At 33.1% G+C, this 16,874-nt stretch overlaps 1 protein-coding gene and 1 non-coding gene across 2 annotated transcripts; one reads left to right on the top strand and one right to left on the bottom strand.

The window, feature by feature from the left end:
- Positions 1–1,890: 1,890 nt before the first annotated feature.
- J3458_001636 lies at positions 1,891–1,979 on the top strand. The gene has a single exon. It is a non-coding gene; the product is annotated as a tRNA-Glu (tRNA).
- A 6,956-nt stretch (positions 1,980–8,935) lies between these two features.
- Positions 8,936–12,917, bottom strand: J3458_022432 (uncharacterized protein). Its single transcript, XM_007810914.2, has one exon. The coding sequence runs from the start codon at positions 12,633–12,635 to the stop codon at positions 9,888–9,890; it is 2,748 nt and encodes a 915-aa protein (XP_007809105.2). The 5' UTR covers positions 12,636–12,917; the 3' UTR covers positions 8,936–9,887.
- Between the last annotated feature and the right edge of the window lie 3,957 nt (positions 12,918–16,874).

Raw genomic sequence — 16,874 nt, 5'->3', positions numbered from 1 at the left:
CCTTGGACTAACCAAAAGTCGATACTGACTTGCCAAACCTGGACATCTGTCAGATTCTAAGCTTTCAGATCAGAGTCCATTCCTCGCTCTCGAATTCTATTTGTGGAGGACATCCAGCCCTCACTAATAAGCTTTCTAGGTGTTTAATTAGACATTGATCCTGTATTCTTTGCAAGTCATATCTCCAAAAACTTTGAACATATTGAGAAAGGGCCACCACCGGTTTCATACGCCTTGCTTCCTTCACAGATGGCGGAAAGCGGATATTCTCAAGTCCTCTTCCGAACAAGCCGTGGGCCTGGGCAGTACAGAGACTTTTGGGAAAGCTCCTTACTCTTTGCATTCTGATTCGAATGCCGCGCAAAATCTGCGGCGGCTACCGGCCTTGGGGATTCGACAGCTGGCTCTTGCTCGGGCTTGCTGCTCAATACCTGTCAGAACTATGGGCAACTACTGGATCTGTAAGTCAGTTCCCCTTAATTACGCGACGATTTCTTGCTGACAAAAGTAGGCTTAGTGCTAGCTGACACAAAACTGACGAGATTGGTGGATAAGGCCGACAACCTTGGGCCCAGAGCTTATTCCTCAGTTGAGCCGTTACACGGTAGGATTGAAGATCTCGCGCCGCCAAGGCAATCAGTTCTCAGAACCGACCCAAAATGCTGCCCGTGGGAAGCAATTTACTTCATGACTTTCAAACTGAACACCCTACCTTTTCCCGAACCAGCCCCAGCATTCTAAGCCTTGGCTATTATCCTACCCGAATTACCCTAACAGAATAAATTCGCTATACTGATCTAATAAGTCGCTATGTCAAGCAAGACTAGTATTATCTTTAAGACGTATAAAACCAACATCTTAGCGACAGAATTATTGACCTTTAACGTAAGCAGCGTTAATATTGGGAAAGCCATCTTAAGCTAGACATGCTAGCTGCATTCATTAAGCACAAGCAGGAGTGCGAAAAGACACAAAGCCCTAGATTAGCATGCTAAAAGACATCAAATATATCGATTCGCAACTAAACTATTATAACCACTCGATAGAACAAATAGTCCTCGTAGCTACGTCAGTGGTTCAGCTATTAGATATAAGGTACTCGACAAAGGAGGTAGGGTATGTCAAACAATTAACCCACATTACGCTTGTTCTTGCCCCTTTATCTTGGGTAACTAGTCTTTCCAGTATGGGTGAGAAGTATTCTCCCAGTGATGAGCGGTTTATGTCGTCATAGCGCTACTTGTGTGACGCGGAAACACAGACGGAAGTTATTCCTTGCCAGTGACTATGAAGTCCAGTCTCGCCAAACTACAACCATCCTGTAAACGGGAATTAGAAGCTTCGTTTGAGATACTTGGGTTCAACTCGAGAATAAGGTCAATTATTCACCCTTTCCTAGCTACAATAGAACAATGACTCTGCAAAGCCACAAGCTCTTGTGCTTCTACTGGATTGAGAACCACAACTCTATATCGCTCCCTAAAGCAGAAGTCCCAATCTGCATTGCGCCCCTTCAATGTTGACTACTAGGAGGAATAATGGTAGCTCCAACGAGGCCTAATTAAACATTACTGCTATTCAAATACGTATGCCACAGAACGAAATATAATCACCAGCTAGCTGGGATGCTATGTTTTCAGAACACAGCTTTACAAAACTAACTTTTTTGGTTAGCTCTTTTAAACAATACAAAAGGTCAAGTTAATGAAATGTGACTGGTTTACCACATTTGTGGTCGACATATGGCAATGAACTACTGCTAGTCGTTTCTGACTAGTGGAATTTTGAAGAGTTGCCAAGCCCTATCTAATTGGGCCAAGCATGGCTAGGTAGTTAATGTCAATTAAGAACTCCGCCATCATCAATCCGTGATATGGAAACTGACCCACGTCCGATGTGGTGTAGTGGCTATCATACTGCGCTTTCAAGGTTAGCCTGGAAGCTCCGCAGGGATCGGGGTTCGATTCCCCGCATCGGAGATGCAATATTTTTTGACAAATTTTACTGCTGGTACTCCACGACGTACATCATTCTTTTTTTCTCTTAAACACTTGTTAACGTCGGCAATTCCCTTCTAGCATCTTGCGCACATGAATCAACGATGTTGCGAAATTGGCACATAATCTGTTCGTGCAATATTTACATTGGAGTCTAGTCTCCGCCTCATTTAGCCATAGCAGATTGTTAGAATGGGTCACTTGTTACGGGTATAAATTACGTACGCATAACAGATAAGGGTAAACCCTTAACCACGAGTAAATAACCCTAATAATAAGCGTACTTATAAAAAGGGTATATATAATTCTCTCTTTTATAGTTAAATATAAACTTATATATATATATTATTATTATAATTAATGCTCTTTAAAGTATAATAATTATAAGCCTAAGAGAACTTTAAATTTCTTATAACTTTTACTTAAAAAAAATTAAGTATTTAAGGTATTATCTTAATACTTATTTTATTATATTTACGTATTTAATAAATATTAATATTACTTTTATAAACACTTAATTATTTATTAAGCTTAAGTTAAAGCTTTTAAGCTAATAGTATAATTAATATAAAGTATTAAAGGGTTAAGCTTAAGTTAATAAGCTTTAAAATATTATAAACTTTAATTAATTAAATTACCTAGCTAATATATTACTTACTTCTCTTTAACTTACTCTAATAAAAGCTTATATAAGCCTTTTATTAGACTAATAACTCTTACTTAAGATAAAGAATAACTTTATTATATTATATACTCTTTAAGCTATATAATTATAATATAATAATAAGCTTAAAGCTTATATAAGTAAAGAGATTAAAGCACGTAATATTTATAAGTAAATTACGTATACTATTAAATTAAGTATTTATAAATCTATTATACTTTATCTTATTAATTAATATTTAAAAAATTATACTTTAAGGTAATTAATTAAAGAAGTTAAGGGTTAGCTTACCTTATATAACTCTAATATATAAGAGAAAACTTATAAGCTATACGTAATATATCTTAATAAAGCTTATTACATAAATATTAAATAAAACTAATAGTATATAAAATAAAATAAGATTTATATATACGCTTAAAATAATAAAATTAATAAGATTAAAGAAATTAATATTATTTATAATTTTCTTAATATAATTAAAGCTTACTTTAAGCTTAAATAAGTTAAAGTTATACTTAATATAATTATTATTAATAAAGCTTAAGAAATTAAAAATAAGTATACTCTTTATAATTTTAAATTAATGTTTTATACACTTATTATTATATATAAGTATAAGTATAATAATATTAGGGGTATATATATAATACTTAAGAAACGCTTAAATTAAGAGAAATAGCTTTAATAAATATAAGAATAAGAAAATAAAGAGTAAATAAAGAATAATAAAGATAATAATAAAGGTTAATTAAAGCTAAAATACCTTTATTTAATAGGTAATTAATTAAGAAGATATAAATAATAAGTAAAGAACTATAAGATCTTATAATATATAATTATTAAATATAAAGATTTAAAGCTTAATTAATTATTAAAGAAAGAGAACTATAAAAAGATAAAAGAATATTATAAGAGTAAGTAATAAAATAAGCTATACACTTAAATAGTAAAGAAAGAATAAGGTAAAAGCTTAATTATTAAAGAGATAAAATATTTAATAAGAGAAAGTATTAGTATTATTATTATTAATCTCTTTACTCTTTAAGTATATAAATAATACGTTAAAATTTATAATAGTATAAGTATAAGCAGAGCATTAACAAAAAAACTACACTACATGTAGTTTTTTAGTGTAGTTTTTAGTGTAGTGTAGTTTTTGTAGTTTTAGTGTAGTTTAACTACACTACAACTACATTTGTAGTGTAATGTGTAATTATAGAGAGAAATTTTTAATTATAAATATAACGTTAATTATAAGACTTATAAGGTTATAATTATTATACCTTAATAGAGCTAATTTAGCTCTTTATAATGCACTAATTTTTATACGTATAGCTTATAAATTAAGCGAGTTATAATAGGTTAAATCTTAGCTAAAAATTAAGATCCACTTTTTTAAAATAAGAGACTAAAAGCTTAATATCTCGCTTAATATCCACATTTTAAGGTTAATTTTTAAAGATTTAAAATCACGTGATTTTTAGCTTTATTTTAATATATAATATGCTTATATAAGCTTTTTTTTAGTAAAACTTTTTTATAATAAAATTTAAAAATAAAAAAGTTAAGTAAGAAATATAAAATCTATTATAATATAAGAAATAATATATATAAAAAGAAAGTATAAAATATTATTTTATATGAAAAATTTTAAGGTATTTAAATATATTATTTATAACTTTAATATATTTCTTATAACTTTAATATTTAATATTTTATATTTAAGTTATAGGGTAATATTATAAATATTATTATTTTATAAGATATTTATATATAAATAATAGAAATTTTTAAATTTATTACATTAAATATATTTTACTTATAATAATAATATAAAATAATACTTGCTTACTTAATATAATTCCCTTATAATTCCCTTTTATTTTATTTTTATTTTATTTTTATTAGTTTTTTAATCCCTGTTTTTAGCTTATTTAAGCTAGCTAATCCCTGCTTACTAATATTAATATTAGTAAGCAAATGTAGCTCTATTTTAGCTTACTAATTATATTAGCTAATAATAGCTTATAAATTAATTAACACTACATATTACACTAATTTTTAAAATGTAATGTAGTGTAGTAAAACTACACTACACTACACTACACTAAAATTCACTAAAAACTACAAAACTACACTACTTCCAATGCTCTGAGTATAAGTAAGTACCTACTCTCTTTAAGTATACTTCTTAATAACTATAGTATTATATATCTTATTAATAATATTAACCTTTTTAAGCTTAGCTTATATAAGAAAATTAAGAGCGAATTTATAGAGGTAAGTATAAATACCTCTTTAATCTAAGAAAAGGGAACTTATATACTTAAAAAGCTTTTAAATAATATAAATAAACCTTAAATTAAAGACCTAATACTTAAAGATATTAATATAATTAAAAACTTTCACGTTAATATTATTTTAATTAATTACTTACGGGAAAAGAGTACTTAAATATATAATTTTAATAATATATTATACTTTAAACCTATAAAATAAAGTGTAATTCTAGTATTATTAATTTAAAAGTATAACTTAATATTTCTTAAATATAAGCTACTTTTTAATTACTCTCTTAAACTTAAAGTATTTATTATAATAATAAGCTTTTCTTTTAATATATTTATAATTATTAAAGTAAATAAATTAAGAATATAAAACTTAAAGTATTAAAGGTTAAGTTATAACTCTTTAAAGCTAAGAGAAGACTTTAAAGAGTTATAATACCTTTATTTAAGCTATTTAAGACTAATAGCTTTATTTAAGCTATTAATATATACTAAAAACGTGTGTATTAAAGAAACTAAGCGTATTAATTATAAGATATATATATAAGTTTACGTATACTAAGTTATATTAAGGTAACTTAAAGAGTATAAGTTACTAAGATCATTTTAGCGAGTATATTAGAATCTTTAAGACTATAAGTTAAGTTATAATAATATAAAATAGCTTTTAGTATTTAAGAATAAATATTCTAAGATAATATAATATTATCTGCTATTAAATAAGAAATAACTTATTATATTTAATACTGTTATATATTTTAAGAGATAGGTTATAAGGTAATTTAAGCTATTAATATATAAATTTATATAGAATAATAAGAGATTTATAATTATAATAATAGGTAATTTAATCTTTAAATACTAGGCGAAAGCGTAAGATATTAAGCTTAAATACTTATTATTATATACCTATAAGCTAAATAAAAGCGTTAAAAGAGCTAGCTAATAAATTATAATTAGCTTAAATTTAATACTTAATAACGCGAAGCTTCTTATAAACTTATAGTTAAAAAGCGTTTAAGCTACTACCTTCTTATATAATATAAGCTTAAATTAAGCTTATAATTAAAAAAGCCCTTTTAAATACCTTAAACTATAGTTTAAGACTAATAATTACTTACCTATAAGAGAGTATATAATTAACCTAAGGCCTAATTAAAGTATAATATATACTTATAGCTAGAGCTCTTACGAATATAGTAAATACAAGTGTATTGTGTATTGTATTTTGTATTGTATTGTATTTTCGTGTATTGTATTTAAATACATTACATTACATTAGTAAAATACCTATAAATGTATTTTAAGGAAAAAAGACCCTTGTTTTTTTAACTTAAAATTATAAGGCTAATTATAAGGGTTATAAGGAAAAATTTTATATCATTTAAAAGAGCTAAATCAGCTCTTTAAAATGCCCTACTTTTGACTATTATAAGTTACTACATTAAAAAGTTATAAGCAATTGAAAATTCGCCCCGCTTTACTTACTTTTTATTTTAAGACATAACTTTAAAGCTTAATATCTCGCTTAATATCCACATTTTAAGGTTAATTTTAAAAGATTCAAAATCACGTGATTTTTAGCTTTATTTTAATATATAATATGCTTATATAAGCATTTATGTCTATTATTAGATATTTTATAGCCTTATAATACATTTATAGGTATTCTTATCTTGTAATGTATTATAATATATTACAATACAATACATTACAATACAGTATAGTAAAAAATACAAAAAATACAATACATTTAGAGGTCTGGTTATAGCTACTAGTGCGTTTACCTTTTATACTACGTGCGTCTTAATAATAGGGTTAAATCCGTAATTTACTTTAAATGGTAATATTTTCATATTATTAATCTTAGAGCTATTATAAGCCTATTATACTAATAGTAGCTATTTTACCTAATTATTCTATTAGTAGTTAATATAGCTTTATAGATATTATTTAAGTATTTAGTTTAAGATTTTTATTTGCCTATTTAATTGTAAGTGGAATACTATTAATAAGCTTTATTTAATCTTTATAGTTTCTATAAGGTATTTCTAAAAGTTTAAGGTAAATAATTTATCGCGATCTAATATAAGCTTTATTAATAATCTATATTATATAATAACTATTTTAAAGAATATATACGCTAAGTCCTTAATATTACTTAATTTCTTATATAAAATATAGTAGGCGTATTTTATAAGTTTATTTATAATAATTAAGATACTATTATACAGACCTCTAAATGTATTGTATTTTTTGTATTTTTTACTATACTATATTGTATTGTATTGTACTGTAATATAATATAATATAATACATAAATGAAATACCTATAAATGTATTATTAGATTATTTAATAATAAATTTTAAAAAATATATAATAATAATAGATTTTTTTCTCATTATAATAATATAAAAATTATACTTAAAAGTCTACGTATTAATGAAATATTTTATTTTGAAAATAAAATAAATATAAAATATTATATAACTTTTTATATAGAATAAATAAAAAATAAGGTTTTTTTAAGCTTTATAAAGACTTTATATTATGTAAATTAAGTAAATATTTTTTAAATAATTTTTTTTACTTATATTATATATAAAAAACTAAAAAAATATATAATATATATTAATTATTTTAGAAATAATATTAAATAATAAATAAAAATATATATATAATATAAGATAGTTATATAATAATATATTCTTTATAATATATATTTTTTTTATTTTTCTTTTATTTATTACTAATTTAAATTATTTATTATACTTTATATTTTAAATATTTTTATTAATATAATATAAATTATATATAAATTATATATTATAAAATTCTTTAGCTTTTTTTATATTTATTCATATATTTTATAATTATAAAATATTTATATATACTTATATATACTATAATATATATATATATACATTAAAAATAAATTCTATGACTTTTATTATACTATATATTTAATCTATTATAACTCTATTAAAAAAACGAATTTTATTATAAAATTAGTATCATTTAAAAGCTTATAATCTCAGCTATTTAAAAATAATATTTTTATTTATTTTTAATTAATAATTATAGAGATATTATATGCGGTATTTAGTAGTGTAAAGAAAGTGGAGTATTTAAGTTACCCCGCGTAACCCCGCTTTAGTAAAAACGCCACATTATATAAACTAGAATATCTCTACTAATAATAGACTAAAATGGATAAAAATAGAACTAATTAATAGCTCTTAAAAAGCTTTATCTGTATATACTAAATGCATCTTTATAAGTCTAATATTACGAAAGTTATATTAACTTAAAGTTTAAAAATGTAAATACTTCTTATAGTATACATATATATGTTTTAGGTGAAAAAACGCCTTAACGTAACACAATAAAAAGCCCTCTATGCATTATAATCACACCGGTATATTCTACTATTTCATAATAGTTGTATTTTGTCTTATAAATTTTTCACCGATTTCTATACGAATATACACGTTTTAGAGGTAAGTTAGGCATTAAAAAAATGCCTGAAATTTAAGGTTTTCATGACATCTTTCATTGTATTTAAACTCTATATATTAACTATGTTATCCCTCTTTAAAGTTTAGAATTCTCTTTTTCTACACCAACACTTAAACACCTATAACTCAACTAATATCTTACTTTTAATAAAACTTTTTTTTTCACTAAATAACCCTACTTTTAGGGTATATAGTAACTACTTTTTTTACCTTAAAACCCTATCTTATTTATCATTAAAAATAGCTGAAAATCTCTTTAATTTTAAACCTAATTTATCTACGAATAATAACTCTACTACGAGTCTTCTAACGCTAAATCAATATTAAAATGACCCTAAAAATGATAAGGTGTAACGGTGGCTTAGGTTCTAAGGCACAGTAGGTCTGTTTCTTAGGAAGTAAGTCAGGTTGAATGCTACAGAGTAGCTTTTTGAGCAGTATCCCAATAAGGCCGTTAAGAGTATAACTCTCAATAGTAAGACTATTGCTTAGATTGATCAATAGAGATCTAGACTATCTGACTATGGGAATACCTCCTCCTTAAGTACTCGTCTATCTCTCTATTGTAGTCCTGGATCGATTTGCTCGACCATCGATCTCTTCGAACCTTGATCGACTGGCTCGAGGTTCGGTCGGTTCGATCCTCCCTGGTCGATGTGTTCGAACATCGACCTCTTCGATCGCCTCTTGGGTCACGTGGCTGGTCACGTGCCCCTGCCTTCTTCTTGTGCCCACGGGTCGTGCCTGTCCTAGCCGGTGCGGTCCCGTCCCGTGTCTTGTGCAGTGTCGTTCGTAACATTATGCCCCTCCTCTGTTGGTCTTGTCCTCAAGGCCATCGAAACAGGCCGGCTTGAGTGTCGTGCGTTTTCTTCCTTCCATCATCATGTGCCATCATGTCGACTAACCGTGTCTCAAAACAGCGGTCTAAAGCTTCGTCTGCTTCTTCCCTTCGCCGGGATAACCTTCTTTCTGCGATAATCAACAATCCGTCTTTGTCCTTTATGAAGGCTTGCGCTCGCTGCGCCCGTATGGGACTTCCCCAATGTGAAGCCTCCGTTTCCGATTCGAGTCGTTGTGTGAAGTGTGTGGTGGACAAGCAAGGGAATTGTGATATTGCGGGGGTGACCCCTCAACAGCTTCGCAGCATCGCGGATCAACATTACAAGCTCGAGAGGGAGCTTGAAGAAGCTGAGGAGCGTGCCTTAGCCGAGAATCAAAAGGTCTTGCGTTTGCGGAAACAAAAGAAATTGTGGTTTGAGAAAATGATGCGTGCGGTTGCGCGTGGTATCGACAACGTCGAAGAGTTGGAACGTGTGGAACGTGAGGAAGCGGAACAGCTTCAAAAGACCACAGGGGTCCTTCCTACTCCTTCCGAGGATCTGGATCCTGTTTTGGTTCGTTCCTTGGATGCCGAATTCAGTATCGAGTCGTTGGACGGTGCTCAGGAGATTGATTGGGATGCGTTCCTTGGGAATGAAACTGTTCAAGCAACGTCGAGCAGTTCGTGAGGTTTCCGGCTGGTTCCCAGGTGTTTTCGGAGTTTGGATATCCCTTCCATTTAACGAGATAATGACGATTCTTTATGTTCCCTCGTGCTTTGAGTATTCGTTCGACTTCGTATTCGTTGGTATCTTCCGTTGTGATGTTGGTAGCGATTGTAGATTCATCTGGTGCTTTCTCTAGTAGCGATATATGAAATATGGGATGGATTCTCATTCCATCTGGTAATGATAGTTCGTAGTTGGTATTCGAGATTTTCCGTTTGATAAGGAATGGTCCGATCTTCTTCCAGTCGAGTTTGTCGCTGGGTCGCTTAGTTTTGATGTTTTTGCGAATGAGGTATACTTTATGTCCCTCCTCTAGGATTGGCGCTGGCAATCTCTTTCTGTCCGCGTAGTGTTTCATTCGGTTCTGCAAAAATATCCATTCCTGTTGCAAGTGTTTCTGTATTTCTGTCATGGTTGCTGCATGCGTTGTAGCTGCTGGCGCGTTCACATTCTGTGTCGCATGTGTCTCGATGATAGGGTCAAATCCGTAATTTGCCCTGAATGGTGACATCTTCATGTTGTCAATCTCAGAGCTATTGTAAGCCCATTGTGCTAGTGGTAGCCATTCTACCCAATCATTCTGTTGGTAGTTGACATAGCTTCGCAGATATTGTTCGAGTATTTGGTTCAAGATTTCTGTTTGCCCATCTGATTGTGGGTGGAATGCCGTTGATAAGCTTTGTTTGATCTTCATGGTCTCCATGAGGCATTTCCAAAAGTTTGAGGTGAACAATTTGTCGCGATCCGATATAAGTTTTGTCGGTAATCCGTGCTGTGCGATAACTGTTTTGAAGAACATATACGCCAAGTCCTTGGTGTTGCTCGATTCCTTGTATGGAATGTAGTAGGCGTATTTTGTGAGTTTGTCCACAATAACTAGGATGCTGTCGTAAGCTACTCCTGTCATGGGTTCTTTTGACTTCGGTAGTTTGACGATGAAGTCCATTGTAACAGTTTGCCATGCTCTTTCAGGTGGTGATATCGGTTGTAATTCTCCGTATGGTGCGTGTCGCGCTGATTTTGCTTTGTTGCACGTGTCGCATTTCTTGATGACTTCTTGTACCATTTTTCTGCTTTCTGGGAAGTCGTACGATCTTCTTAGCCTGCTGATCGTTTTCCCTACACCCTGATGTCCGTGTAGTGGGTGCTCGTGTATTTCCTTGACAAGCTGTTCTTGAAGTGTACTGGGAACATACTGCCGTTCATTGTACAAGAAGGTCTTGCCTTCCTTGGACAGATGCGTTTTCGTTTCCCAATTGTCCAGATAGCTGTCATTATTAATGCATGATGCGATCCGATGCATCCATGTTTCATCTGGCTTGACTTGCCAGGTCATGTTGATTTCTCGGGTGCCTAGCACAAGGTTCCCATCCTTGGTGGCGCGTAGCAAGGGTGCATTACTCACTTGCTCATCCGATTTCAAATCCTCTCTTCGGCTGAGCGCGTCGGCCCTTCCGTTTTCGGATCCTTTACGGTATATGATCTCGAAGTCATAATCCGTGAGGGTTTCATACCATCTGATCTGTCGTTTGTTCAGATCCTTTGTGGTCAAGAACGATGTGAGATTCTTGTGGTCAGTATAGACCTTGATTTGATGCTTTGCTCCTATGAGATAGTGTCTCCATTCTTTGAAGCACTCAATGATAGCCATGAGTTCTTTGTCGTGGATCCCATAATTGAGTTCGGGTCCGTGGAGTTTCTTCGAGAAGAATGCAACTGGGTGCAATCTTCCTTGATCATCTCGTTGTCCAAGCTGTCCGCCTAGTGCAAAGTCTGAGGCGTCCGTTTCAAGCTCATAAGTTTTGTCCTGATCAGGTGCTTTCAACACAGGTTCTGACGTAACTAAATCTTTCATCTTCTGGAATGCCGTGGCTTCTGGTTCGTTCCACTGGAAGCCGACTTCTTTCTTTGTTAGGTTTGTGAGAGGTCGTGAAATGTCTCCATATCCGCTCAAGAACTTGCGGTAGAAGTTCACGAATGCTGTGAATCCTCTGACTTCTTTTAGATTCTTTGGTGTAGGCCATTCCTTGATGGTTTTGATCTTATCCGGGCTCATTCGTATTTCTCCGTGTGTGAGCACGTACCCTAGAAAGTGCACAGTGTTCTGGTGGAACTGGCATTTCGAGGCTTCGACTAAGAGTTTGTTGTCCTGTAGAGTTTGTAGTACCTCATGTACATGTCGTTTGTGTTCCTCAAGGGTATCTGAATAGATGAGGATATCGTCGAGGTATACAACCACAAACACTCCTAGTTGTTTCCGTAAGATCGTATCGATCATTCTTTGAAAGGTTGCTGGTGCGTTGGTAAGCCCGAAAGGCATCACTAGATATTCGTAGTGTCCTCTGCTGGTTCGGAATGCTGTCATCCACTCGTGGCCTTCTTTCATCCGTATGAGGTTATATGCTCCTTTTAAGTCGAGTGTGGTGAACCATTTGGCTTTTCCAACTTTGTCTCTGATTTCCGTCATAAGCGGTAACGGGTATCGATTCTTGATTGTGATCTTATTCAAGTGTCGGTAATCGATGCATGGTCGTAGTTTCCCGTTCTTCTTTGGTACCCACAGGATTGGGTATCCTGCTGGGGACTCTGATGGTCGTATGTATCCCTTTTGTAGCATGTCCTCCAGATACTCCTTGAGCGCCTTGTCTTGCTCAGGGTTCTGAGGATAAATTTTGTTGAACGTTGGTTCAGTACCGGGCTGGAGTCTGATCTCGTGGTCCCAGCGTGAATGCTCCGGTAGTCCTGTTTCTAGCTCTCCGCTGAACAGCTTGCTGTACTGTGAGTATTCCTCGGGAATCTCCGTTGTCTCAGCTTTTGGCTCTCTGGCGATCACATATATTCCTAGAGGCCTGTCGTAGTCCGAATGAGGTGCCCTTCGTAGGCCGCTCTCTGCTTCGTAACCGCATCCTGGTAAATCCCATTGAAGTTGGCCGGTTCTCCAATTGACTCGTGGATTGCTCGCTCGCAACCAGGGTATCCCTAATATAACATCGTGTTTTGAGATCACTGTGATATCCAATGTAACCCGGTGTTTCGTGCCTTGTATGTCGACGAGAAGTTGCGCTACTTCCATGTCGACTACTCCTTGGCTATACTTCACCGCAGTTCCTTCCACAGTCGTGAGTCGGTAGGGCTCGTCTTTGGGTGTCCAAGGCAATCGTAATCTGTTGACGAGATTCGGCGAGATAAAATTTCCTTGTGCTCCGCTATCAATCATTGCCTGGATCCTTTGTCCCATTATAGTCATGTCGATCATGAGGTGTGCTGTGCTGCCGATGTTTGCAGTACATAGAGACCTGTCAGATCTCCGTCGAGGAATCGGTCTTAATTGCGACGACGGCTGTCGTTTCCCGATTTGTTGGTCCTGTCCTCATGTCGTTCTCTAGCGCGTTGTTCTAGGCGCTGTCGTCGGCGGTTGTCTTCCGACGCATTGTTGGAGCTTCCTTGGTGATCGCTTGATCTACCATCTGTGTTAATCGAACTCGGGCTAAGCGAGTTGCTCACAGTCACACAGTTCCCTTCCTCCTTGCATTGTGGGGTTATGGCTTGGGTAGTGTGTGCGTTATCCTTAGCACAGTATAACTTTCCGTTCAATATCTTTGAATCGGTTCGTCGTAATTTCGGTTGTATCGTAAGGGTTGTTCTCCTTCCCTTTCGTTCTCGTGGAAACCATCCGCTACCTTGCTTGCTGCTAAGGTGCGTGTAGCAATTGTCATCGTAACAGAAGGTCCAATTAAGGAGTCTGTGTTCGATTTCAGGTTCGTCTTTCTCAGTTGGATGATTCTCTTCTTCTTGGATCTGTTCCAGTGAAGGTTCACTTTTTGGTGAGGGTGTCCAGTGTTCCCAAAAGTCGTCGGGTACTGGTTGGGTTCCGAATTCCCAATCTTCATCCGAACTGATGTTGTTTGCTAACGTGGGGCTTCCTTCATTGCTTGCCACACTGAGATTTCGCGTGGGTAAGTCTTCTCGGTTTGCGGCATGGAGCTTCCTGCCTTCAGGAATTGGCTTCCATGGCTTTTTCGGGGCTCTGCATTTATTCGCAAAGTGTCCAGTCTTGCCACAATTGTAACAAGTCTTCCCCCTTTCCTTATTTGCGGCGTCAAGTTCCATAGGTCCGGCGTGGTACCCGTATGCTGTCGATGTTCGGCGTGGCTTGCTACTATTAGGTTTATTGAACCTAGCATATGTTCCGAATTTCCTGTGACTTTTTTCGTGACGTCGCTCGTATAGACGGTTGTCTGCCTTGATGACCATTTCGACGAAGTCGTCAAATAACTCAGGACGATCTTCTCGATAAATGTCATCCTTCACTTCTTCTTTGAGTCCTTGATAGAAGACTTCCATTTTGGGTTCGGTATTCCAGTTGAGTTTTGCTGCGATGCGTTTGAATTCCCTAGCGTAATGAGCTGCAGATCCGGTCTGCTTGAGTCGAGTAAGTTGTCGTGTAGCTTCCTTATGCTCATCGGGATTTCCAAATGCAGCGAGAAGTCGTTCTTCGAAGGTTTCGTAATCAGAGAAGATGTGGACAACTTCCGCTCCGGCTTCGGCACCGTGCTTAAGATGTGCGCGGAGGGTTGGCTCCCACCATTCCATTGCTTTCCCAGTCAAGAGGTTGCCAATGCAAAGAATCTGTGACTCAGGTGTCGTGTAGATTTTTTCGTTGACTCGTAGGTAAGCTTGGGCTTGTGTGAGAAAGTTCCTCACATCACCTTTGTAACCATCGTATGATTCAGGCTTGGGGAATTTTGGCATGTTGTTATTGTTGATAGAGGATGCAGGTGTGAGATTTTGAACTGCTGCAAGTTCCTCTTCTCGTGCCTCAAGTTTTTCGTAGAGATCATTCTGTCGGTCGAGAAGCTGTCGATTCTGCTTCTCGAGCTCGGTGATCTTGTCATGAAGGTACTTCATCATCTCCCCGGGGTTGGTGGTCTTTCCGCTTGAAGTAGACATCTTGGAAGTTGTTACTGCTCAAAGTTTCAAGGTAACTTACTGAACAGGATTGATCAAAATGTAACGGTGGCTTAGGTTCTAAGGCACAGTAGGTCTGTTTCTTAGGAAGTAAGTCAGGTTGAATGCTACAGAGTAGCTTTTTGAGCAGTATCCCAATAAGGCCGTTAAGAGTATAACTCTCAATAGTAAGACTATTGCTTAGATTGATCAATAGAGATCTAGACTATCTGACTATGGGAATACCTCCTCCTTAAGTACTCGTCTATCTCTCTATTGTAGTCCTGGATCGATTTGCTCGACCATCGATCTCTTCGAACCTTGATCGACTGGCTCGAGGTTCGGTCGGTTCGATCCTCCCTGGTCGATGTGTTCGAACATCGACCTCTTCGATCGCCTCTTGGGTCACGTGGCTGGTCACGTGCCCCTGCCTTCTTCTTGTGCCCACGGGTCGTGCCTGTCCTAGCCGGTGCGGTCCCGTCCCGTGTCTTGTGCAGTGTCGTTCGTAACATAAGGGCTATCAATTTAGTTTAAAATCATATATCTTTTAACATAATCTCTTTAATTTTCGATTATTAGAGATTAATTTTAATAAAGAAAGACTAATTCATTATTTTTACACTCAACTAGACTGTTTATTTACTTTTTATAGTAAAGCAAAGCGTTTTCAGTCTTCTAATAGTGTTACACACTATAAAAAAAAACATCCTTCTATTATAACCTTAAAAAACGAAGAAAATTCTAAATTAACGTGTAAGTTATTATCTTTAAACTATTCTTTTAACATATTAATATAATATTATAATATTTTAAAGATATTAATTACTAATTTATTAATATATAGTGCCTATTATTACGGAATCACCTTTATTATCCGAAATATTAGCTTAATCTAGTATATCTAGCAGTAAAAGAGGCAATAAAAGACGTAGAAATAATACTATTATTAGTGAATTTTCTAAGGATACTGCTCTTATGCTAGCTATTAAGTTTATGCTTTAAAATAACCTATCTTTTACTACTATTACTAGTAAAAGCTTTAAAAAGCTAATAAGCTATTATAATAAGTAAGTTTATAATATTATATTATATATTTAATAATATAATATATATTTAATAATATTAACTTATTTTAGTCAAGATACGAGCTTTTTTCACTATTAAAATATACTTTCTTATATAGATATTTTATATCTAAAAATAAAGAAGAATATAATTAATATAATTCAAAATCAAGTTAATAAATTAGGTTATATATCTATTTAACTTAATATATAGACTTCTATTAATTCTAAATCTTATTTAGGAGTTATAGCTAATTAGCTAAACTCTAAATTTAATTTAGAATACTATTTAATTGGTTAGTTTATTATTTTTATTATATATTATATTATTATTTAACTTTTTAAACTAATTATATTTAGGATTTAAATATTTACCTAATACTCACACTCAGACCTCTAAATGTATTGTATTTTTTGTATTTTTTACTATACTGTATTGTATTGTATTGTAATGTAATATCTTACAATACATTACAAGATTAGAATACCTATAAATGTATTATAAGGCTATAAAATATTTAATATTATAAATGAATGCTTATATAAGCATATTATATATTAAAATAAAGCTAAAAATCACGTGATTTTAAATCTTTCAAAATTAACCTTAAAATGTGGATATTAAGCGAGATATTAAGCTTTAAAGTTATGTCTTAAAATAAAAAGTAAGTAAAGCGGGGCGAATTTTCAATTGCTTATAACTTTTTAATGTAGTAACTTATAATAGTAAAAAGTAGGGCATTTTAAAGAGCTGATTTAGCTCTTTTAAATGATATAAAATTTTTCCTTATAACCCTTATAATTAGCCTTATAATTTTAAGTTAAAAAAACAAGGGTCTTTTTTC

Source organism: Metarhizium acridum (assembly GCF_019434415.1).
Source record: "Metarhizium acridum strain ARSEF 324 chromosome Unknown scaffold_1, whole genome shotgun sequence".
Lineage (NCBI taxonomy): Eukaryota > Fungi > Ascomycota > Sordariomycetes > Hypocreales > Clavicipitaceae > Metarhizium > Metarhizium acridum.
This window is presented reverse-complemented; position numbering and strand designations above follow the sequence as displayed.